The sequence below is a fragment of the Somniosus microcephalus genome, chromosome 4, assembly GCF_052327205.1.
Source record: "Somniosus microcephalus isolate GS21.2 chromosome 4, FLI_Smic_1.0, whole genome shotgun sequence".
Taxonomy (NCBI): domain Eukaryota; kingdom Metazoa; phylum Chordata; class Chondrichthyes; order Squaliformes; family Somniosidae; genus Somniosus; species Somniosus microcephalus.
Window position 1 is genome coordinate 346,323,812 of NC_140990.1, and position 22,808 is coordinate 346,346,619.

Sequence of the window (22,808 nt, forward strand, 5' to 3'; positions counted from 1 at the left end):
AGTGGATAACCTCGCATTTATCCACATTATACTGCATCTGCCATGTTTCTGCCCAATCACCCAACCTGTTCAAATCATACTGGAGTTTCTCGGCATCCTCCTCACAGCACACACGCCCACCCTGCTTTGTGTCGTCTGCAAACTTCATCATAGAGAGTTTAGGGATCATCGAAGGAACATCTCAGACCAGGAGGGATTAGACAACATCTTCCATTTATATAGCGCCTTTAACCTAGTAAAACATCCTAAGGTGCTCCACAGGAGCGATAATCAAACAAAATTTGACATCATAGAAACATAGAAGATAGGAGCAGGAGTAGGCCATTCGGCCCTTCGAGCCCGCTCCGCCATTCAATGAGATCATGGCTGATCATCCAAACCCTAGCACCCGGTCCCTACACCGACAGCCATCCCACACAAGCCCTATCCCCGTAACCCCATGTATTTAATCCCCCCTAACACTAAGGGCCAATTTTTATCATGGCCAATCAACCTAACCTGCACATCTTTGTGCCACATAAGGAGATATTAGGACAGGTGACCAAAAGCTCGGTCAAAGAGATCGGTTTTAAGGAGCGTCTTAAAGGAAGAGAGAGAGGCGGAGAGGTTTAGGGAGGGAATTCCAGAGCTCGGGGCCCAGGCAGCTGAAGGCACGGCCGCTAATGGTGGAGCGATTAAAATCAGGGATGTGCAAGGGGTCAGAATTGGAAGAGCGCAGAAATCTCGGGGGGTTGTGGGGCTGGAGGAGGTTACAGAGAGAGGGAGGGGCGAGGACATGGTGGGATTTGAACACAAGGATGGGAATTTTCAATCTGTGGTGTTGTGGGACTGGGGTGGGGGGGGCAGTGGTTGAGGATGGAACACGAAACTTCCACAGCAGCTCAGGGTTCACGAAAACCAACAGCAACAACATTTATACAGCGCCTTCAATGTAGTCAAAGGTCACAAAGTGCTTCACCGGAGTGTTATCAAACAAAAATTAACTTCAAGCCACATAGAAGATGTTAGGACCAAGGTATCACAGTGCGGGGAAGGGGAGAGGGAGTGGAGGGTCAGGGTGAGGGGAGGGTCAGGGTGAGGGGGAGGGGAGGCGAGGGGGAGGGAGGCAGGGGTGGGGGAGGGGGAAGAGATCTACTCCATATTTCTGGCAACAGACAAAAGCACCAGGGGACTCCGATGCTGGACCAGGCTGAGCGCTCCGTTGCCAAAAACTACCTTCCGGAGTTTAAATATATCAGAGCGTTTGGTGTCTACTTACACTGGAAACTCATTTAGCAGCAACATCAGCCCAGTGAGAGTCAGTGTCTGTGGAACTGTCCCCCGGTGAGAGTCAGTGTCTGTGGAACAGTACCCCAGTGAGAGTCAGTGTCTGTGGAACTGTACCCCAGTGAGAGTCAGTGTCTGTGGAACTGTACCCCAGTGAGAGTCAGTGTCTGTGGAACTGTACCCCAGTGAGAGTCAGTGTCTGTGGAACTGTACCCCAGTGAGAGTCAGTGCCTGTGGAACTGTACCCCAGTGAGAGTCAGTATCTGTGGAACTGTACCCCAGTGAGAGTCAGTGCCTGTGGAACTGTACCCCAGTGAGAATCAGTGTCTGTGGAACTGTACCCCAGTGAGAGTCAGTGTCTGTGGAACTATACCCCAGTGAGAGTCAGTGTCTGTGGAACTGTACCCCAGTGAGAGTCAGTGTCTGTGGAACTGTACCCCAGTGAGAGTCAGTGTCTGTGGAACTGTACCCCAGTTAGAGTCAGTGCCTGTGGAACTGTACCCCAGTGAGAGTCAGTGTCTGTGGAACTGTACCCCAGTGAGAGTCAGTGTCTGTGGAACTGTACCCCAGTGAGAGTCAGTGTCTGTGGAACTGTACCCCAGTGAGAGTCAGTGTCTGTGGAACTGTACCCCAGTGAGAGTCAGTGCCTGTGGAACTGTACCCCAGTGAGAGTCAGTGTCTGTGGAACTGTACCCCAGTGAGAGTCAGTGTCTGTGGAACTGTACGCTAGTGAGATTCAGTGTCTGTGGAACTGTACCCCAGTGAGAGTCAGTGTCTGTGGAACTGTACCCCAGTGAGAGTCAGTGTCTGTGGAACTGTACCCCAGTGAGAGTCAAAGTGTGTCGATATGTCTTGACAAGCATTTTCATCTCAAAAGATGTTTAATTTACTAAGAAACTCACTAGTGTATATCAGTTTCAGTATAGTTTTTTAAGTGACTTTCAGTAACTTAAAATCATATTACTCACAGGTGGAATACTAGACATCCTGATTAAAAATGCTTATTTTTGTGATACGCCCATTTTCAGCTGTATTGATGAGATGTCCCGCTCTTAAACACGTCAAGGGATAATATTTAATGGAAAGAAAATATGAAGAAAGTATTGCGTTCTATTACGCTGCCTGATTGCACTGGTTCAGGCAAGACGTTCCCTTTGTGATTATGGAAAAGAATCTTCGCGGAAACCTGAAGCCTGAACTCACCAGCGCAATTTCAGGCGCATTGTGGGCATAATTTCCCGATTGTTCTGCAAAGCATAGCCTCTACCCAAATGGGTAATATTCTCACACCACTTTCTGCTGAGCCTTGCTCCACCCACGCCTCTCCGCTGACTCTGTTTTAACAACCTTCCCATGGAGGTGAGTGATGAAAGCTGGTTCCCACTCCAGACCCTGCACTGCTCGCAACCTCTTCACTGACGGACTGTAAAAAGACCCGACCCATCCTCAACGGGATACACATTCCACCTCTTACACAAGACACTTTCTGTCCTTTTTTTGGGGACGAGAGAGGGAATGGGGAAAAATGCTTGTAAAAATAAACCAGTTCAGAGCCGTTTAAAAATAATACATGTAAATTTTTAAAAGATTTGGCCTTCTGTCAAAAATCACATCAGACAGGTCCAGGAAAAGCACGTGAACAAGCTCGGAAATCCAAAGCATTAACCCTTACCCAGCTGATAAACAGTGACTCTGTACAGTTACACGGTGAGTGACCCTTACCCTGAATAAACAGTGACTCTGTACAGTTACAGTGAGTGACCCTTACCCTGAATAAACAGTGACTCTGTACAGTTACAGTGAGTGACCCTCACCCTGAATAAACAGTGACTCTGTACAGTTACACAGTGAGTGACCCTTACCCTGAATAAACAGTGACTCTGTACAGTTACACAGTGAGTGACCCTTACCCTGAATAAACAGTGACTCTGTACAGTTACAGTGAGTGACCCTTACCCTGAATAAACAGTGACTCTGTACAGTTACACAGTGAGTGACCCTTACCCTGAATAAACAGTGACTCTGTACAGTTACAGTGAGTGACCCTTACCCTGAATAAACAGTGACTCTGTACAGTTACACAGTGAGTGACCCTTACCCTGAATAAACAGTGACTCTGTACAGTTACAGTGAGTGACCCTTACCCTGAATAAACAGTGACTCTGTACAGTTACACAGTGAGTGACCCTTACCCTGAATAAACAGTGACTCTGTACAGTTACAGTGAGTGACCCTTACCCTGAATAAACAGTGACTCTGTACAGTTACAGTGAGTGACCCTCACCCTGAATAAACAGTGACTCTGTACAGTTACACAGTGAGTGACCCTTACCCTGAATAAACAGTGACTCTGTACAGTTACACAGTGAGTGACCCTTACCCTGAATAAACAGTGACTCTGTACAGTTACAGTGAGTGACCCTTACCCTGAATAAACAGTGACTCTGTACAGTTAAACAGTGAGTGATCCTTACCCTGAATAAACAGTGACTCTGTACAGTTACACAGTGAGTGACGCTTACCCTGAATAAACAGTGACTCTGTACAGTTACACAGTGAGTGACCCTTACCCTGAATAAACAGTGACTCTGTACAGTTACAGTGAGTGACCCTCACCCTGAATAAACAGTGACTCTGTACAGTTACAGTGAGTGACCCTCACCCTGAATAAACAGTGACTCTGTACAGTTACAGTGAGTGACCCTTACCCTGAATAAACAGTGACTCTGTACAGTTACAGTGAGTGACCCTTACCCTGAATAAACAGTGACTCTGTACAGTTACAGTGAGTGACCCTTGCCCTGAATAAACAGCGACTCTGTACAGTTACACAGTGAGTGACTCTTACCCTGAATAAACAGTGACTCTGTACAGTTACAGTGAGTGACTCTTGCCCTGAATAAACAGTGACTCTGTACAGTTAAACAGTGAGTGACCCTTACCCTGAATAAACAGTGACTCTGTACAGTTACAGTGAGTGACCCTTACCCTGAATAAACAGTGACTCTGTACAGTTACAGTGAGTGACCCTTGCCCTGAATAAACAGTGACTCTGTACAGTTACACAGTGAGTGACCCTTACCCTGAATAAACAGTGACTCTGTACAGTTACACAGTGAGTGACCCTTACCCTGAATAAACAGTGACTCTGTACAGTTACAGTGAGTGACCCTTACCCTGAATAAACAGTGACTCTGTACAGTTACAGTGAGTGACCCTTACCCATAATAAACAGTGACTCTGTACAGTTACAGTGAGTGACTCTTACCCTGAATAAACAGTGACTCTGTACAGTTACAGTGAGTGACCCTTGCCCTGAATAAACAGTGACTCTGTACAGTTACAGTGAGTGACCCTCACCCTGAATAAACAGTGACTCTGTACAGTTACACAGTGAGTGACCCTTACCCTGAATAAACAGTGACTCTGTACAGTTACACAGTGAGTGACCCTTACCCTGAATAAACAGTGACTCTGTACAGTTACAGTGAGTGACCCTTGCCCTGAATAAACAGTGACTCTGTACAGTTACACAGTGAGTGACCCTTACTCTGAATAAACAGTGACTCTGTACAGTTACACAGTGAGTGACCCTTAAACTGAATAAACAGTGACTCTGTACAGTTAGTGAGTGACCATTACCCTGAATAAACAGTGACTCTGTACAGTTACAGTGAGTGACCTTTACCCTGAATAAACAGTGACTCTGTACAGTTACACAGTGAGTGATCCTTACTCTGAATAAACAGTGACTCTGTACAGTTACACAGTGAGTGACCCTTAAACTGAATAAAAATTGACCCTGTACAGTTACACAGTGAGTGACCCTTACCCTGAATAAACAGTGACTCTGTACAGTTACACTGAGTGACCCTTACCCTGAATAAACAGTGACTCTGTACAGTTACAGTGAGTGAACCTTACCCTGAATAAACAGTGACTCTGTACAGTTACAGTGAGTGAACCTTACCCTGAATAAACAGTGACTCTGTACAGTTACACAGTGAGTGACCCTTACCCTGAATAAACAGTGACTCTGTACAGTTACAGTGAGTGACCCTTACCCTGAATAAACAGTGACTCTGTACAGTTACACAGTGAGTGATCCTTACACTCAATAAACAGTGACTCTGTACAGTTACACATTGAGTGACCCTTACCCTGAATAAACAGACCCTGTACCGTTACAGTGAGTGACCCTTACCCTGAATAAACAGTGACTCTGTACAGTTACACAGTGAGTGAACCTTACCCTGAATAAACAGTGAATCTGTACAGTTGCACAGTGATTGACCCTTACCCTGAATAAACAGTGACTCTGTACAGTTACAGTGAGTGACCCTTACCCTGAATAAACAGTGACTCTGTACAGTTACAGTGAGTGATCCTTACCCTGAATAAACAGTGAATCTGTACAGTTACACAGTGAGTGACCCTTGTCCTGAATAAACAGTGACTCTGTACAGTTACACAGTGAGTGACCCTTACCCTGAATAAACAGTGACTCTGTACAGTTAGTGAGTGACCGTTACCCTGAATAAACAGTGACTCTGTACAGTTACAGTGAGTGACCCTTACCCTGAATAATTAGTGACTCTGTACAGTTAGTGAGTGACCCTTACCCTGAATAAACAGTGACTCTGTACAGTTAAACAGTGAGTGACCCTTACCCTGAATAAACAGTGACTCTGTACAGTTACACATTGAGTGACTCTTACCCTGAATAAACAGACTCTGTACAGTTACAGTGAGTGACCCTTACCCTGAATAAACAGTGACTCTGTACAGTTACAGTGAGTGATCCTTACCCTGAATAAACAGTGATTCTGTACAGTTACACAGTGAGTGACCCTTACCCTGAATAAACAGTGACTCTGTACAGTTACACAGTGAGTGACCCTTACCCTGAATAAACAGTGACTCTGTACAGTTACACAGTGAGTGACCCTTACCCTGAATAAACAGTGACTCTGTACAGTTACACAGTGAGTGACCCTTACCCTGAATAAACAGTGACTCTGTACAGTTACAGTGAGTGATCCTTACCCTGAATAAACAGTGATTCTGTACAGTTACAGTGAGTGACCCTTACCCTGAATAAACAGTGACTCTGTACAGTTACAGTGAGTGACCCTTACTCTGAATAAACAGTGACTCTGTACAGTTACACTGTGAGTGACCCTTACCCTGAATAAACAGTGACTCTGTACAGTTACAGTGAGTGACCCTTACCCTGAATAAACAGTGACTCTGTACAGTTACACAGTGAGTGACCCTTACACTGAATAGACAGTGACTCTGTACAGTTACCCAGTGAGTGACCCTTACCCTGAATAAACAGTGACTCTGTACAGTTACAGTGAGTGATCCTTACCCTGAATAAACAGTGAATCTGTACAGTTACACAGTGAGTGACCCTTGTCCTGAATAAACAGTGACTCTGTACAGTTACACAGTGAGTGACCCTTACCCTGAATAAACAGTGACTCTGTACAGTTAGTGAGTGACCGTTACCCTGAATAAACAGTGACTCTGTACAGTTACAGTGAGTGACCCTTACCCTGAATAATTAGTGACTCTGTACAGTTAGTGAGTGACCCTTACCCTGAATAAACAGTGACTCTGTACAGTTAAACAGTGAGTGACCCTTACCCTGAATAAACAGACTCTGTACAGTTACAGTGAGTGACCCTTACCCTGAATAAACAGACCCTGTACCGTTACAGTGAGTGACCCTTACCCTGAATAAACAGTGACTCTGTACAGTTACACAGTGAGTGAACCTTACCCTGAATAAACAGTGAATCTGTACAGTTGCACAGTGATTGACCCTTACCCTGAATAAACAGTGACTCTGTACAGTTACAGTGAGTGACCCTTACCCTGAATAAACAGTGACTCTGTACAGTTACAGTGAGTGATCCTTACCCTGAATAAACAGTGAATCTGTACAGTTACACAGTGAGTGACCCTTGTCCTGAATAAACAGTGACTCTGTACAGTTACACAGTGAGTGACCCTTACCCTGAATAAACAGTGACTCTGTACAGTTAGTGAGTGACCGTTACCCTGAATAAACAGTGACTCTGTACAGTTACAGTGAGTGACCCTTACCCTGAATAATTAGTGACTCTGTACAGTTAGTGAGTGACCCTTACCCTGAATAAACAGTGACTCTGTACAGTTAAACAGTGAGTGACCCTTACCCTGAATAAACAGTGACTCTGTACAGTTACACATTGAGTGACTCTTACCCTGAATAAACAGACTCTGTACAGTTACAGTGAGTGACCCTTACCCTGAATAAACAGTGACTCTGTACAGTTACAGTGAGTGATCCTTACCCTGAATAAACAGTGATTCTGTACAGTTACACAGTGAGTGACCCTTACCCTGAATAAACAGTGACTCTGTACAGTTACACAGTGAGTGACCCTTACCCTGAATAAACAGTGACTCTGTACAGTTACACAGTGAGTGACCCTTACCCTGAATAAACAGTGACTCTGCACAGTTACACAGTGAGTGACCCTTACCCTGAATAAACAGTGACTCTGTACAGTTACAGTGAGTGATCCTTACCCTGAATAAACAGTGATTCTGTACAGTTACAGTGAGTGACCCTTACCCTGAATAAACAGTGACTCTGTACAGTTACAGTGAGTGACCCTTACTCTGAATAAACAGTGACTCTGTACAGTTACACTGTGAGTGACCCTTACCCTGAATAAACAGTGACTCTGTACAGTTACAGTGAGTGACCCTTACCCTGAATAAACAGTGACTCTGTACAGTTACACAGTGAGTGACCCTTACACTGAATAGACAGTGACTCTGTACAGTTACCCAGTGAGTGACCCTTACCCTGAATAAACAGTGACTCTGTACAGTTACAGTGAGTGACCCTTACCCTGAATAAACAGTGACTCTGTACAGTTACACAATGAGTGACCCTTACCCTGAATTAACAGTGACTCTGTACAGTTACAGAGAGTGACCCTTACCCTGAATAAACAGTGACTCTGTACAGTTACACAGTGAGTGACCCTTACCCTGAATAAACAGTGACTATGTACAGTTACAGTGAGTGATCCTTACCCTGAATAAACAGTGATTCTGTACAGTTACAGTGAGTGACCCTTACCCTGAATAAACAGTGACTCTGTACAGTTACACAATGAGTGACCCTTACCCTGAATTAACAGTGACTCTGTACAGTTACACAGTGAGTGACCCTTACCCTGAATAAACAGTGACTCTGTACAGTTACAGTGAGTGACCGTTACCCTGAATTAACAGTGACTCTGTACAGTTACACAGTGAGTGACCCTTACCCTGAATAAACAGTGACTCTGTACAGTTACAGTGAGTGACCCTTACCCTGAATAAACAGTGACTCTGTACAGTTACACAGTGAGTGACCCTTACCCTGAATAAACAGTGACTCTGTACAGTTACACTGTGAGTGACCCTTACCCTGAATAAACAGTGACACTGTACAGTTAAACAGTGAGTGACCCTTACCCTGAATAAACAGTGACTCTGTACAGTTACACAGTGAGTGACCCTTACCCTGAATAAACAGTGACTCTGTACAGTTACACAGTGAGTGACCCTTACCCTGAATAAACAGTGACTCTGTACAGTTACACAGTGAGTGACCCTTACCCTGAATAAACAGTGACTCTGTACAGTTACACAGTGAGTGACCCTTACCCTGAATAAACAGTGACTCTGTACAGTTACACAGTGAGTGACCCTTACCCTGAATAAACAGTGACTCTGTACAGTTACACAGTGAGTGACCCTTACCCTGAATAAACAGTGACTCTGTACAGCTACACAGTGAGTGACCCTGACCCTGAATAAACAGTAACTCTGTACAGTTACAGTGAGTGACCCTTACCCTGAATAAACAGTGACTCTGTACAGTTACAGTGAGTGACTCTTACCCTGAATAAACAGTGACTCTGTACAGTTACAGTGAGTGACCCTTACCCTGAATAAACAGTGACTCTGTACAGTTACAGTGAGTGACCCTTACCCTGAATAAACAGTGACTCTGTACAGTTACACAGTGAGTGACCCTTACCCTGAATAAACAGTGACTCTGTACAGTTACAGTGAGTGACCCTTACCCTGAATATACAGTGACTCTGTACAGTTACAGTGAGTGACCCTTACCCTGAATAAACAGTGACTCTGTACAGTTACAGTGAGTGACCCTTACCCTGAATAAACAGTGACTCTGTACAGTTACAGTGAGTGATCCTTACCCTGAATAAACAGTGACTCTGTACAGTTACAGTGAGTGACCCTTACCCTGAATAAACAGTGACTCTGTACAGTTACACAATGAGTGACCCTTACCCTGAATTAACAGTGACTCTGTACAGTTACAGAGAGTGACCCTTACCCTGAATAAACAGTGACTCTGTACAGTTACACAGTGAGTGACCCTTACCCTGAATAAACAGTGACTATGTACAGTTACAGTGAGTGATCCTTACCCTGAATAAACAGTGATTCTGTACAGTTACAGTGAGTGACCCTTACCCTGAATAAACAGTGACTCTGTACAGTTACACAATGAGTGACCCTTACCCTGAATTAACAGTGACTCTGTACAGTTACAGTGAGTGACCCTTACCCTGAATATACAGTGACTCTGTACAGTTACAGTGAGTGACCCTTACCCTGAATAAACAGTGACTCTGTACAGTTACACAGTGAGTGACCCTTACCCTGAATAAACAGTGACACTGTACAGTTAAACAGTGAGTGACCCTTACCCTGAATAAACAGTGACTCTGTACAGTTACACAGTGAGTGACCCTTACCCTGAATAAACAGTGACTCTGTACAGTTACACAGTGAGTGACCCTTACCCTGAATAAACAGTGACTCTGTACAGTTACACAGTGAGTGACCCTTACCCTGAATAAACAGTGACTCTGTACAGTTACACAGTGAGTGACCCTTACCCTGAATAAACAGTGACTCTGTACAGTTACACTGTGAGTGACCCTTACCCTGAATAAACAGTGACTCTGTACAGTTACACAGTGAGTGACCCTTACCCTGAATAAACAGTGACTCTGTACAGTTACACAGTGAGTGACCCTGACCCTGAATAAACAGTAACTCTGTACAGTTACAGTGAGTGACCCTTACCCTGAATAAACAGTGACTCTGTACAGTTACAGTGAGTGATCCTTACCCTGAATAAACAGTGACTCTGTACAGTTACAGTGAGTGACCCTTACCCTGAATAAACAGTGACTCTGTACAGTTACACAATGAGTGACCCTTACCCTGAATAAACAGTGACTCTGTACAGTTACAGTGAGTGACCCTTACCCTGAATAAACAGTGACTCTGTACAGTTACAGTGAGTGACCCTTACCCTGAATAAACAGTGACTCTGTACAGTTACACAGTGAGTGACCCTCACCCTGATTAAACAGTGACTCTGTACAGTTACACAGTGAGTGACCCTTACCCTGAATAAACAGTGACTCTGTACAGTTACAGTGAGTGACCCTCACCCTGAATAAACAGTGACTCTGTACAGTTACACAGTGAGTGACCCTTACCCTGAATAAACAGTGACTCTGTACAGTTACAGTGAGTGACCCTTACCCTGAATAAACAGTGACTCTGTACAGTTACACAGTGAGTGACCCTTACCCTGAATAAACAGTGACTCTGTACAGTTACACAGTGAGTGACCCTTACCCTGAATAAACAGTGACTCTGTACAGTTACAGTGAGTGACCCTTACCCTGAATAAACAGTGACTCTGTACAGTTACACACTGAGTGACCCTTACCCTGAATAAACAGTGACTCTGTACAGTTACACAGTGAGTGACCCTTACCCTGAATAAACAGTGACTCTGTAGTTACAGTGAGTGACCCTTACCCTGAATAAACAGTGACTCTGTACAGTTACACAGTGAGTGACCCTGACCCTGAATAAACAGTAACTCTGTACAGTTACAGTGAGTGACCCTTACCCTGAATAAACAGTGACTCTGTACAGTTACAGTGAGTGACTCTTACCCTGAATAAACAGTGACTCTGTACAGTTACAGTGAGTGACCCTTACCCTGAATAAACAGTGACTCTGTACAGTTACAGTGAGTGACCCTTACCCTGAATAAACAGTGACTCTGTACAGTTACACAGTGAGTGACCCTTACCCTGAATAAACAGTGACTCTGTACAGTTACAGTGAGTGACCCTTACCCTGAATATACAGTGACTCTGTACAGTTACAGTGAGTGACCCTTACCCTGAATAAACAGTGACTCTGTACAGTTACAGTGAGTGACCCTTAACCTGAATAAACAGTGACTCTGTACAGTTACAGTGAGTGATCCTTACCCTGAATAAACAGTGACTCTGTACAGTTACAGTGAGTGACCCTTACCCTGAATAAACAGTGACTCTGTACAGTTACACAGTGAGTGACCCTTACCCTGAATAAACAGTGACTCTGTACAGTTACACAGTGAGTGACCCTTACCCTGAATAAACAGTGACTCTGTACAGTTACACAGTGAGTGACCCTTACCCTGAATAAACAGTGACTCTGTACAGTTACACAGTGAGTGACCCTTACCCTGAATAAACAGTGACTCTGTACAGTTACACAGTGAGTGACCCTGACCCTGAATAAACAGTAACTCTGTACAGTTACAGTGAGTGACCCTTACCCTGAATAAACAGTGACTCTGTACAGTTACAGTGAGTGACTCTTACCCTGAATAAACAGTGACTCTGTACAGTTACAGTGAGTGACCCTTACCCTGAATAAACAGTGACTCTGTACAGTTACAGTGAGTGACCCTTACCCTGAATAAACAGTGACTCTGTACAGTTACACAGTGAGTGACCCTTACCCTGAATAAACAGTGACTCTGTACAGTTACAGTGAGTGACCCTTACCCTGAATATACAGTGACTCTGTACAGTTACAGTGAGTGACCCTTACCCTGAATAAACAGTGACTCTGTACAGTTACAGTGAGTGACCCTTACCCTGAATAAACAGTGACTCTGTACAGTTACAGTGAGTGATCCTTACCCTGAATAAACAGTGACTCTGTACAGTTACAGTGAGTGACCCTTACCCTGAATAAACAGTGACTCTGTACAGTTACACAATGAGTGACCCTTACCCTGAATTAACAGTGACTCTGTACAGTTACAGAGAGTGACCCTTACCCTGAATAAACAGTGACTCTGTACAGTTACACAGTGAGTGACCCTTACCCTGAATAAACAGTGACTATGTACAGTTACAGTGAGTGATCCTTACCCTGAATAAACAGTGATTCTGTACAGTTACAGTGAGTGACCCTTACCCTGAATAAACAGTGACTCTGTACAGTTACACAATGAGTGACCCTTACCCTGAATTAACAGTGACTCTGTACAGTTACAGTGAGTGACCCTTACCCTGAATATACAGTGACTCTGTACAGTTACAGTGAGTGACCCTTACCCTGAATAAACAGTGACTCTGTACAGTTACACAGTGAGTGACCCTTACCCTGAATAAACAGTGACACTGTACAGTTAAACAGTGAGTGACCCTTACCCTGAATAAACAGTGACTCTGTACAGTTACACAGCGAGTGACCCTTACCCTGAATAAACAGTGACTCTGTACAGTTACACAGTGAGTGACCCTTACCCTGAATAAACAGTGACTCTGTACAGTTACACAGTGAGTGACCCTTACCCTGAATAAACAGTGACTCTGTACAGTTACACAGTGAGTGACCCTTACCCTGAATAAACAGTGACTCTGTACAGTTACACTGTGAGTGACCCTTACCCTGAATAAACAGTGACTCTGTACAGTTACACAGTGAGTGACCCTTACCCTGAATAAACAGTGACTCTGTACAGTTACACAGTGAGTGACCCTGACCCTGAATAAACAGTAACTCTGTACAGTTACAGTGAGTGACCCTTACCCTGAATAAACAGTGACTCTGTACAGTTACAGTGAGTGATCCTTACCCTGAATAAACAGTGACTCTGTACAGTTACAGTGAGTGACCCTTACCCTGAATAAACAGTGACTCTGTACAGTTACACAATGAGTGACCCTTACCCTGAATAAACAGTGACTCTGTACAGTTACAGTGAGTGACCCTTACCCTGAATAAACAGTGACTCTGTACAGTTACAGTGAGTGACCCTTACCCTGAATAAACAGTGACTCTGTACAGTTACACAGTGAGTGACCCTCACCCTGATTAAACAGTGACTCTGTACAGTTACACAGTGAGTGACCCTTACCCTGAATAAACAGTGACTCTGTACAGTTACAGTGAGTGACCCTCACCCTGAATAAACAGTGACTCTGTACAGTTACACAGTGAGTGACCCTTACCCTGAATAAACAGTGACTCTGTACAGTTACAGTGAGTGACCCTTACCCTGAATAAACAGTGACTCTGTACAGTTACACAGTGAGTGACCCTTACCCTGAATAAACAGTGACTCTGTACAGTTACACAGTGAGTGACCCTTACCCTGAATAAACAGTGACTCTGTACAGTTACAGTGAGTGACCCTTACCCTGAATAAACAGTGACTCTGTACAGTTACACACTGAGTGACCCTTACCCTGAATAAACAGTGACTCTGTACAGTTACACAGTGAGTGACCCTTACCCTGAATAAACAGTGACTCTGTAGTTACAGTGAGTGACCCTTACCCTGAATAAACAGTGACTCTGTACAGTTACAGTGAGTGACCCTTACCCTGAATAAACAGTGACTCTGTACAGTTACACAGTGAGTGACCCTTACCCTGAATAAACAGTGACTCTGTACAGTTACAGTGAGTGACCCTTACCCTGAATAAACAGTGACTCTGTACAGTTACACAGTGAGTGACCCTTACCCTGAATAAACAGTGACTCTGTACAGTTACAGTGAGTGACCCTTACCCTGAATAAACAGTGACTCTGTACAGTTACAGTGAGTGACCCTTACCCTGAATAAACAGTGACTCTGTACAGTTACAGTGAGTGACCCTTACCCTGAATAAACAGTGACTCTGTACAGTTACACTGTGAGTGACCCTTACCCTGAATAAACAGTGACTCTGTACAGTTACACAGTGAGTGACCCTTACCCTGAATAAACAGTGACTCTGTACAGTTACAGTGAGTGACCCTTACCCTGAATAAACAGTGACTCTGTACAGTTACACTGTGAGTGACCCTTACCCTGAATAAACAGTGACTCTGTACAGTTACAGTGAGTGACCCTCACCCTGAATAAACAGTGACTCTGTACAGTTACACAGTGAGTGACCCTTACCCTGAATAAACAGTGACTCTGTACAGTTACACAGTGAGTGACCCTTACCCTGAATAAACAGTGACTCTGTACAGTTACACAGTGAGTGACCCTTACCCTGAATAAACAGTGACTCTGTACAGTTACACAGTGAGTGACCCTTACCCTGAATAAACAGTGACTCTGTACAGTTACAGTGAGTGACCCTTACCCTGAATAAACAGTGACTCTGTACAGTTACACAATGAGTGACACTTCACAATCTTTCCCACCATCAATTTCTTTTTAAGACAGCAGTGCCCTGTGGTCACACGATTTTCCAAATAACGGTGAAAAGATGCTGATAAAAACAAACCCATCTTTCTTTCCCTCCATTGCCACAATCTCCCCTGCTCCTCGCTGCTGAGCTCAGTTTCCCCGTCACTCACTCATGGGAGGAGGTTGACACGGACTGAGCCCCTGACAGTAGGTTGGTTTGTGATGCAGCTGGACTGCAGCGAGGCGATGAACTGCTTTATTGAAATGCAGGGTCATTTTTTAAAATCATGTGTGGCCATTCTTCACTTGTGAGCTAGACAGTGAGCATTGGCAGACTATTCAACCAAGGCTGGAATCACAGACAACAGGACTTTACTTTGCAGGGGTCACTGGACAGCAGTCGGGAGCGGGAACCCTGACGGACTTTATCCTTTCAATAGCCAGGGCAGTGAGGCTAATTGTGGCTCCTGCGGCTGTTAGCCAGACCGAGATCATTGAGCTGGAGACTGCGTGGATCAGGACCCACACCGGGCAGTGCGCTGACCCACCGAGCCATTGCAAGAGCTGGAGTCAGCATTTTAAGCAGGGGGCAGGTCTCCAGTCCTTACCGGGAATGACTAGCTGTAGGGCCCACCGCAACTTCAACACGTTACCACTTTAAGAAGCTCATTACATGAATAGAATCATTGCACCGCCCCCCAGTCGGGGCAGGGTGGGTTTCCACAACGCCCGACTGAGAGGGGTGAGCGACATGGGGGTGCCGTGGTAAGACCCGCGGGATTTTGCCTTTTGTGTACTGAAAGGGCGAGTATCTCGAGTGACGCTTTCCTTTGCCAGAGAGCTCCCTCCCCTCCCCCTCACACATCCAAAGTCAAGAGATTAAAAAGACTTGCATTTATATAGCGCCTTTCACAACCTCAAGACGTTTGACAGCCAATGAAGTACTGTTTGAAGTGTAGTCACTGTTGTAATGTAGGAAACGCGGCAGCCAATATTCGCACAGCAAGCTCCCACAAACAGCAATGTAATAAATGACCAGTTAATCTGCTTATTTTAGTGATGTTGGTTGAGGGATAAATATTGTCCCAGGACACCGGGGGGGAAAACTCCCCTGCTCTTCTTCGAAATCGTGCCATGGGATCTTTAACATCTACCTGAGAGCGCAGACAGGACCCCGGTTTAATGTCTCACCTGAAAGACGGCCCCTCTGACAATGCAGCGATCCCTCAACGTCAGCCTAGCTTTTTGTGCTCAAGTCTCTGGAGTGCTACACACGAACAGGAGGAGGCCATTCAGCCCCTCGAGCCTGTTACACGAACAGGAGGAGGCCATTCAGCCCCTCGAGCCTGTTACACTGGAACAGGAGGAGGCCATTCAGCCCCTCGAGCCCGTTACACAGGAACAGGAGGAGGCCATTCAGCCCCTCGAGCCTGTTACACTGGAACAGGAGGAGGCCATTCAGCCCCTCGAGCCCGTTACACAGGAACAGGAGGAGGCCGTTCAGCCCCTCGAGCCCGTTACACAGGAACAGGAGGAGGCCATTCAGCCCCTCGAGCCCGTTACACAGGAACAGGAGGAGGCCATTCAGCCCCTCGAGCCCGTTACACAGGAACAGGAGGAGGCCATTCAGCTCCTCGAGCCTGTTACACAGGAACAGGAGGAGGCCATTCAGCCCCTCGAGCCTGTTACACTGGAACAGGAGGAGGCCGTTCAGCCCCTCGAGCCTGTTACACAGGAACAGGAGGAGGCCATTCAGCCCCTCGAGCCTGTTACACAGGAACAGGAGGAGGCCATTCAGCCCCTCGAGCCTGTTACACTGGAACAGGAGGAGGCCGTTCAGCCCCTCAAGCCTGTTACACAGGAACAGGAGGAAGCCCATTCAGCCCCTCAAGCCTGTTACACAGGAACAGGAGGAAGCCCATTCAGCCTCTCAAGTCTGTTACACAGGAACAGGAGGAGGCCATTCAACCCCTCGAGTCTGTTACACAGGAACAGGAGGAGGCCGTTCAGCCCCTCGAGCCTGTTACACAGGAACAGGAGGAAGCCCATTCAGCCTCTCAAGTCTGTTACACAGGAACAGGAGGAGGCCATTCAACCCCTCGAGTCTGTTACACAGGAACAGGAGGAGGCCGTTCAGCCCCTCGAGCCTGTTACACAGGAACAGGAGGAGGTCATTCAGCCACTCGAGCCTGTTACACTGGAACAGGAGGAGGCCGTTCAGCCCCTCGAGCCTGTTACACAGGAACAGGAGGAGGCCATTCAGCCCCTCGAGCCTGTTACACAGGATCAGGAGGAGGCCATTCAGCCCCTCGAGCCTGTTACACAGGAACAGGAGGAGGCCATTCAGCCCCTCGAGCCTGTTACACAGGAACAGGAGGAGGCCGTTCAGCCCCTCGAGCCTGTTACACAGGAACAGGAGGAGGCCGTTCAGCCCCTCGAGCCTGTTACACAGGAACAGGAGTGGTGCTATAGTTCATTCTCCTGTCCATACGGGAGTGAAGCGATGGCTCGGATGCAGAGTGTGGTGTGTGTGCAGCATCAATGGAAAGATTGACAGTGCCAGTGGGGTGGAATCTTTCCCAGACTTTCTGCAGCCTTCCCACCTCTGTTTGGATAGAGCGGTTCGCAGCCCCTCCCTAATCTGTCCTGTACATGACGGGCTCCCACAAGCAGCATTCCTTTCCCTGACCCAATGTCCCCTTGAATCAAGCCTCCATTTCTTGCCAAACAGCTGATCCCGGAATTTATGAGCATTCCAGGAAATCCTGCACGGGATTTGCGCCGTCGGCTGTCCAAGGCCCCTCCGACAGCTGCATTTCACACCACAGCAGCTGGAGAGGGGGACGGAAACATCTGGTGGGGCGGAGAGCACAGCTGGAGAGGGAAGGGTGGTGAGAGCAGGGGAACGTCGGAGCAGCTGCACCGGGAACGCGCTACAAACAGCTGGCAGGCTGCCGCACAGCTGGGGAAGGCGGTCAAACACCTGGAAAGTTGGTTAAGACAGCTGGCAGGATAGAAACCACAACTGGAGGAGCTAAAGACACAACTGGCATCGCCAATGCACACACGAGAATTCTTCCGACAGATTTAGGGCAACCACCGACTGGTTAATTTGGCAGACAGGCGCAGCTCTGACACTCAGCCCTGTCCACCTTAACACTCGGGTCCAGCAGGGAAACTGTCACCGTATCAAAGATTCCTGGGACAGAAACTCCCACCTTGTCACTTACTCCGCCTGTGTCTACCTCACTATCTGTGCCCCTCTCTCTGGCTCTCCAGTTCTACCTGACCTGCCTTGGTTAGCTTTCAGTATGGGGTTCAGTCAGTCATTGACCGAACCAAAATCTAGCTCCCCTGTCCCGGGACAGAGTCCGGGACCCCGGGATTTAGTGGGTCTGTGATTCTGCTGCTGGCACAAGGTGGCGGGAACAACCGTGCGAGTCCCGGGGCCGAATCAGAGACACGGACAGCCAGCTCGCAGAACCCAGACTACAACAGAGGCAGTCTCACTGTAGACATGTCTCTGCTCCCTCTCTCTCTCTCCATGTTCCTGTGATAGCATCTCAAGATGTACCGATCTCCCCGTGTGTCTGCCTCCCCCCGTGTGTCTCTCTCTCCCCATGTGTGTCTCTCTCTCTCCCCGTGTGTGTGTCTCTCTCTCCTCATGTGTGTGTCTCTCTCTCTCTCCCCGTGTCTCTCTCTCTCTCTCTCCCCGTGTGTGTGTCTCTCTCTCTCTCCCCGTGTCTCTCTCTCTCTCCCCGTGTCTCTCTCTCTCTCTCCCCGTGTCTCTCTCCCCGTGTCTCTCTCTTTCCCCGTGTCTCTCTCTCTCTCTCCCCGTGTCTCTCTCTCTCTCTCTCCCCGTGTCTCTCTCTCTCTCTCTCCCCGTGTCTCTCTCTCTCTCTCCCCGTGTGTGTCTCTCTCCCCGTGTCTCTCTCTCTCTCCGTGTCTCTCTCTCCCCGTGTCTCTCTCTCTTCCCGTGTCTCTCTCTCTCCCCGTCTCTCTCTCTCTCCCCGTGTCTCTCTCTCTCCCCGTGTCTCTCTCTCTCTCTCCCCGTGTCTCTTTCTCTCCCTCCATGTTTCTCTCTCTCCCCCCGTGTCTCTCACCCCCCGTGTCTCTCTCTCTCCCCCCGTGATTCTCTCTCTCCCCCCGTGACTCTCTCTCTCCCCCGTGTCTCTCTCTCTCCCCGTGTCTCTCTCTCTCTCCCCGTGTCACTCTCTCTCTCCCCGTGTCACTCTCTCTCCCCGTGTCTCTCTCTCTCCCCCCGTATGTCTCTCTCTCCCCCCGTGTGTCTCTCTCTCCCCCCGTGTGTCTCTCTCTCCCCCCGTGTGTCTCTCTCTCCCAGTGTGTCTCTCTCTCTCCCAGTGTGTCTCTCTCTCCCAGTGTGTGTCTCTCTCTCCCAGTGTGTCTCTCTCTCTCCCCGTGTCTCTCTCTCTCCCTGTGTCTCTCTCTCTCTCTCCCCGTGTCTCTCTCTCTTTCCCCGTGTCTCTCTCTCTCCCCGTGTCTCTCTCGCTCCCCGTGTCTCTCTCGCTCCCCGTGTCTCTCTCGCTCCCCGTGTCTCTCTCTCCCCCTGTGTGTCTCTCTCCCCGTGTCTCTCTCTCTCTCCCCGTGTGTGTCTCTCTCTCTCCCCGTGTCTCTCTCTCCCCGTGTCGCTCTCTCCCCGTGTCTCCCTCTCCCCGTGTCTCTCTCCCCCCGTGCCTCTCTCTCTCTCTCCCCGTGTGTCTGTCTCTCTCTCCCCGTATCTCTCTCTCTCTCCCCGTGTGTCTGTCTCTCTCTCCCCGTGTGTCTCTCTCCCTGTGTGTCTCTCTCTCTCCCCGTGTTTCTCTCTCTCTCCCCGTGTCTCTCTCTCTCCCCGTGTCTCTCTCTCTCTCCCCGTGTCACTCTCTCTCTCCCCGTGTCACTCTCTCTCCCCGTGTCTCTCTCTCTCCCCCCGTATGTCTCTCTCTCCCCCCGTGTGTCTCTCTCTCCCCCCGTGTGTCTCTCTCTCCCCCCGTGTGTCTCTCTCTCCCAGTGTGTCTCTCTCTCTCTCCCAGTGTGTCTCTCTCTCCCAGTGTGTCTCTCTCTCTCCCAGTGTGTCTCTCTCTCCCCGTGTCTCTCTCTCTCCCTGTGTCTCTCTCTCTCTCCCCGTGTCTCTCTCTCTTTCCCCGTGTCTCTCTCTCTCCCCGTGTCTCTCTCGCTCCCCGTGTCTCTCTCGCTCCCCGTGTCTCTCTCTCCCCCTGTGTGTCTCTCTCCCCGTGTCTCTCTCTCTCTCCCTGTGTGTGTCTCTCTCTCTCCCCGTGTCTCTCTCTCCCCGTGTCTCTCTCTCCCCGTGTCTCTCTCTCCCCGTGTCTCCCTCTCCCCGTGTCTCTCTCCCCCCGTGCCTCTCTCTCTCTCTCCCCGTGTGTCTGTCTCTCTCTCCCCGTATCTCTCTCTCTCTCCCCGTGTGTCTGTCTCTCTCTCCCCGTGTGTCTCTCTCCCCGTGTTTCTCTCTCTCTCCCCGTGTCTCTCTCTCTCTCCCCCTGTGTCTCTCTCTCTCTCCCCCCGCGTCTCTCTCTCCCCGTGTCTCTCTCTCTCTCCCCATGTCTCTCTCTCTTTCCCCGTGTCTCTCTCTCTCCCCCCGTGTATCTGTCGCTCCCCATGTCTCTCTCGCTCCCCGTGTGTCTCTCTCCCCGTGTGTCTCTCTCCCCGTGTGTCTGTCTCTCTCTCCCCGTGTGTCTCTCTCTCCCCGTGTCTCTCTCTCTCCCCCCGTATGTCTCTCTCTCCCCCCGTGTGTCTCTCTCTCCCCCCGTGTGTCTCTCTCTCCCCCCGTGTGTCTCTCTCTCCCAGTGTGTCTCTCTCTCTCCCAGTGTGTCTCTCTCTCCCAGTGTGTCTCTCTCTCTCCCAGTGTGTCTCTCTCTCTCCCCGTGTCTCTCTCTCTCCGTGTCTCTCTCTCTCTCCCCGTGTCTCTCTCTCTTTCCCCGTGTCTCTCTCTCTCCCGGTGTCTCTCTCGCTCCCCGTGTCTCTCTCGCTCCCCGTGTCTCTCTCTCCCCCTGTGTGTCTCTCTCCCCGTGTCTCTCTCTCTCTCCCCGTGTGTGTCTCTCTCTCTCCCCGTGTCTCTCTCTCCCCGTGTCTCTCTCTCCCCGTGTCTCCCTCTCCCCGTGTCTCTCTCCCCCCGTGCCTCTCTCTCTCTCTCCCCGTGTGTCTGTCTCTCTCTCCCCGTATCTCTCTCTCTCTCCCCGTGTGTGTCTCTCTCTCCCCGTGTGTCTCTCTCCCTGTGTGTCTCTCTCTCTCCCCGTGTTTCTCTCTCTCTCCCCGTGTCTCTCTCTCTCCCCGTGTCTCTCTCTCTCTCCCCCTGTGTGTCTCTCTCTCTCCCCCCCGTGTCTCTCTCTCTCTCCCCGTGTCTCTCTCTCTCTCCCCATGTCTCTCTCTCTTTCCCCGTGTCTCTCTCTCTCCCCCGTGTATCTGTCGCTCCCCATGTCTCTCTTGCTCCCCGTGTGTCTCTCTCCCCGTGTGTCTCTCTCCCCGTGTGTCTGTCTCTCTCTCCCCGTGTGTCTCTCTCTCCCCGTGTGTCTCTCTCTCTCCCCGTGTGTGTGACTCTCTCTCTCCCCGTGTGTGTCTGTCTCTCCCTGTGTGTCTGTCTCTCCCTGTGTGTCTGTCTCTCCCTGTGTGTCTGTCTGTCTCCCTGTCTGTCTGTCTCCCTGTCTGTCTGTCTCTCCCTGTCTGTCTGTCTCTCCCTGTCTGTCTGTCTCTCCCTGTCTGTCTCCCTGTCTGTCTGTCTCCCTGTCTGTCTGTCTCCCTGTCTGTCTATCTCTCCCTGTGTGTCTGTCTCCCTGTCTGTCTGTCTGCCTATCTGTCTCCCTGTCTGTCTCCCTGTCTGTCTGTCTCCCTGTCTGTCTCTCCCTCTCTGTCTGTCTCCCTGTCTGTCTGTCTCCCTGTCTGTCTGTCTCTCCCTGTCTGTCTGTCTCCCTGTCTGTCTGTCTCCCTGTCTGTCTGTCTCCCTGTCTGTCTGTCTCCCTGTCTGTCTCTCTCCCTGTCTGTCTGTCTCTCCCTGTCTGTCTGTCTCTCCCTGTCTGTCTGTCTCCCTGTCTGTCTCTCCCTGTCTGTCTCTCCCTGTCTGTCTGTGTGTCTCCCTGTCTGTCAGTCTCTCCCTGTCTGTCTGTCTCCCTGTCTGTCTGTCTGTCTCCCTGTCTGTCTCTCTGTCTCCCTGTCTGTCTCTCTGTCTCCCTGTCTGTCTGTCTCTCCGTCTGTCTGTCTCTCCCTGTGTGTCTGTCTCCCTGTCTGTCTGTCTCCCTGTCTGTCTCTCCCTGTCTGTCTCTCCCTGTCTGTCTCTCCCTGTCTGTCTGTCTCCCTGTCTGTCTGCCTGTCTCCCTGTCTGTCTGTCTGTCTCCCTGTCTGTCTGTCTGTCTCCCTGTCTGTCTGTCTCCCTGTCTGTCTGTCTCCCTGTCTGTCTGTCTCCCTGTCTGTCTCTCTCTGTCTGTCTGTCTCTCGCTCCATAGATTCATAGGGGGAATAATGCGGTTGATTTGCGCCTCCCATTAGCACCCTAAGAGGGGCGAAATGCAACAAGCGCCCGAGCGCAGCCCCGCTAACGCCTCCCACGGAATTCAGCGGGAGATTAGTGGCGGCGGTAAACTTTAGCGCCCCGCGGCACTGCGCCTCTGACGATGATGTCATCACCATGCGTAGCGCCCAGGCCACAATCTTCGGTTACGCCCCCTGACTTACAACCGGACGCCATGTCCGCCGGGGTCAGGGGGGCCGACCTGCGGCCGGGGCAGCGCCTGTTAAAGGGGAGGCGCCGGGCTGCCATTTTTGATGCTGGCCGCCTGCCAGCACCTGCCCCCTGTGCCATCCCCGGCCTCCTGAGCGGCCTCTCCGCGGGGTGCCGGCTGCGCTCCGTGAGCCCCGCACTTCTCTTCTGTGCCGGGCACTTTTGCCGGCATTCTGATCCCTGGTGGCCCAGCTGGGCCCCGGGTCGCGCTGCGCTGGGCCCCTCCCCTTT

General features: G+C 48.9%; 1 protein-coding gene across 1 annotated transcript in view; it reads right to left on the reverse strand.

The window, feature by feature from the left end:
* Window positions 1–22,544, reverse strand: part of LOC147120745 (insulin-like growth factor-binding protein 5) — a 75,593-nt gene extending 53,049 nt beyond the window's left edge. The window contains exon 1 of the mRNA XM_085984250.1: window positions 22,470–22,544. Within this exon, the coding sequence (XP_085840376.1) occupies window positions 22,470–22,544 (75 nt within the window). The remainder of the gene's footprint in view (window positions 1–22,469) is intronic.
* Between the last annotated feature and the right edge of the window lie 264 nt (window positions 22,545–22,808).